We start from the raw sequence: 3,405 nt of genomic DNA on the forward strand, positions 1-3,405 counted from the left end.
ACTCGAATTTGGAGCATTGATCAATATTTCTCCAGCCATCCATTTCGCTTACGCACATGTGCCTACCAGGCAAGAAGATCCAACCCATTTCGTTCCGACAGACCCACAAGACACATCTGACACGTGTGGAAGCAGTACACTGGAAGTGGCACGTGAGAAACTTGCGTTCTAAGAAACGCTCTAATAATAGTTCACCACATGTAGACCACCACTGTTTTTCTTATACCATCTATTTAATAACCACCAATTAGATGGTTATGATTTCATACTAAGTGTATTTCTCATATCACCACAATTTTGAAGGAGTGGATAGCCGTAGATGTGTGCCACGTGTAAGAAGGATAAGTCACCACTATTTTAAAAATGGTTATTAACTACCACCAGAGTATGTATCACCACCGTTTTTAAAATAAAAGATCTCAACGATATCATCTCTCTAACACTCACTCTCTCTCTCTCTCTCTCTCTCTCATCAATGGCAGAGAAGCTAGCTCTCCCTCTTCTTCTACCAGGCCCACCTCCATCAAAGCCCATATTCCAAGAAGCCCAAGCCCAGCAACCTCAAAACCCTTCTCCTTCTTCCCCTCTTTCCCCTCTCCTCCAAGAACTCCTCCTTCCCCACCCTCCCACCAACCCCAATTCCAAACCCAATCCCAATCCTCACCATCCAATCCCCCAAAGAAGAACACCCACTTCCCGAAAACCTCGTCTCGGCAAATCCCTCGATCCTAACCGTGGAAAGCCCTGGTCCACTGAGCGCGTCTCCATCAACGGCCAGCAAGTCCTCCACACTCTCCTCAATTCCAACACCCCCAATCCCGACATCGACGGCATCCTCCGCACTCTCATCCTTCAAGGTGAGCAACAATCTCTGCCCTCTGATCTCTTAGGCATAATCAAGGCCTTAGGTTTCCACAAGAAGCATGAAATCGCCCTTTCCATCTTCGAATGGATGCGGCAACAAACGCATCCCGACTCGTTGTTGGGTGGCCCTGTAATTGCCGTAATCGTTAGCATCCTCGGCAGCGATGGACGGGTCTCCGTCGCCGCATCTTTGCTTCAGACCCTTCAGAAGGAGGGCCACTCCATCGACGTCTACGCTTATACTTCCCTGATCACAGCCTGTTCGAGAAATGGACGGTATCGGGAAGCCGTATCCGTCTTCGATAAAATGATTGTGGATGGATGCAAACCCACGATTATAACATACAATGTCATCCTCAATGTGTTTGGGAAAATGGGTATGCCATGGAATAAGATTCTTTCGCTTGTAGAAGATATGAAGAGTGATGGGATTTCGCCCGATTCTTACACGTATAATACTCTTATAAGCTGCTGCCGACGCGGGTCTTTGCATGAAGAGGCCGCTTCGATCTTTGAGGAGATGAAATTGATTGGTTTTGTTCCGGATAAGGTCACTTACAATACTTTGTTGGATGTATACGGGAAGTCCCGTAGGCACAAGGAGGCAATGGGTGTTTTGAAAGAAATGGAGGCTAACGGGTTTGTTCCGAGTGTAGTGACTTATAATTCGTTGATATCAGCATATGCGAGAGATGGGCTGTTAGATGAAGCAATGGAGCTGAAGACCCAGATGGCAGAAAAGGGGATTCGGCCTGATGTTTTTACTTACACAACGCTGTTGTCGGGGTTTGAAAAGGCTGGGAAAGATGAATTCGCAGTCCGGGTGTTTGAGGAAATGAAGAGTGTGGAGTGCAAACCGAATTTGTGCACTTTCAATGCATTGATCAAGATGCATGGGAATCGGGGGAAGTTTGCGGAGATGATGAAGGTTTTTGAGGAGCTGAGGTTGAGTGGGTGTTCCCCAGATATTGTAACATGGAACACACTGTTGGCGGTATTTGGGCAGAATGGGATGGAATCTGAAGTGTCGGGGGTGTTCAAGGAGATGAAGAAGGCGGGGTTCATACCCGAGAGAGACACATTCAACACTTTGATTAGTGCTTACAGCAGGTGTGGATTGTTCGACCAAGCCATGGTGATTTATGAGAGAATGCTTACTGTTGGCATTGGTCCAGATCTTTCAACTTACAATGCTGTTTTGTCTGCTTTGGCTCGTGGGGGGCTTTGGAAACAAGCCGAGACGATACTTGCTGAAATGAAGGATGGACATTGTAAGCCCAACGGACTTACCTACTGCTCGTTGTTACATGCTTATGCCAATGGGAAGGAGATCAAACGGATGTGTGCTCTTGCGGATGACATATATTCAGGGGTTATTCAACCACACTCCATGCTTCTAAAGGCACTAGTTGTAGTTAATAGTAAGTGCAACCTTCTATCTGAAATGGAGCGTGCTTTCTTGGAGTTGCGAAGAAGAGGTTGTTCCCCCGATATAACGACTCTCAATGCCCTGGTCTCCATCTATGGGAGGAGGCAGATGGTCGCGAAAGCAAATGAGATCGTGAATTTCATGAACGAAAGCGGCTTCACACCTAGCTTGACAACGTACAACAGCTTGATGGATATGTATGGTCGGTTGGGTGATTTTGAGAGATCAGAAGAAATCCTCAGGGAAATCCAGGCAAAAGGAATAAAGCCCGATCTTATTTCCTACAATACTGTCATGTATGCGTATAGTAGGCGGGGTCATATGCGAGATGCCTCACGAATATTCTCGGAACTGACTGCTGTGGGTCTTCATCCTGACATCATAACTTTTAACACCTTCATCGCGAGTTATGCAACCCATTCAATGTTTGTGGAGGCTATTGATGTGGTGCGGTACATGATCAAACAACGTTGTAGGCCAAATGAGAACACATATAATTCAATTATAGATGGTTACTGTAAGCATGGTAGAAGAGATGAAGCGGTTGCATTCGTTCATAATCTTCAGAAGCTTGATCCACATGTTTCAAAGGAGGAAGAATATCGGTTATCTGCCCGAATAACAAAAAACTAGCTTTGAGTCATCTTTCGAGAATGGGTTGACAGATCAAATCATGCTTCATCAGATCCGTGGTTGCCATTCTTTATTCTTATGTTATTTATTGTGCATGGTTGCACATGAGAAGAACTGGGTTCCTTTGTACATGATAGCCTTAACAGCTGGGAGCTTAACAAGCTTTGGGTGATTTATGATCTAAAACATACATGAGTTTTGAAGGCATCGAGTTTTATACTGATTGTCAATATCTGTCAAGAGTGCAAGCCTAGCACATTTCCGAGGGAGAAGATGGTGAAGAAAATGGAATCTCTTCAATGGTACGTATACCTGTATAGCAATACGATAAATATCAATCTGTGCAAATAGAACTGCACTGACTGTTGCTTCTTTGTTTCATTCTACCACACTTGGTAGACTTAAAAGTATTATAATTGTATTTCTACCTGAAAAGTGTAGTATAATTGCATTTTTGAATTGATGAATTATTAATTACA

At 44.6% G+C, this 3,405-nt stretch overlaps 1 protein-coding gene across 1 annotated transcript; it reads left to right on the plus strand.

Annotated features, from left to right (window-relative positions):
* Positions 1-446: 446 nt before the first annotated feature.
* Positions 447-3,405, plus strand: LOC131229217 (pentatricopeptide repeat-containing protein At5g02860). The gene has a single exon (XM_058225110.1). The coding sequence runs from the start codon at positions 476-478 to the stop codon at positions 2,924-2,926; it is 2,451 nt and encodes an 816-aa protein (XP_058081093.1). The 5' UTR covers positions 447-475; the 3' UTR covers positions 2,927-3,405.

Source organism: Magnolia sinica, chromosome 16, assembly GCF_029962835.1.
Source record: "Magnolia sinica isolate HGM2019 chromosome 16, MsV1, whole genome shotgun sequence".
Lineage (NCBI taxonomy): Eukaryota > Viridiplantae > Streptophyta > Magnoliopsida > Magnoliales > Magnoliaceae > Magnolia > Magnolia sinica.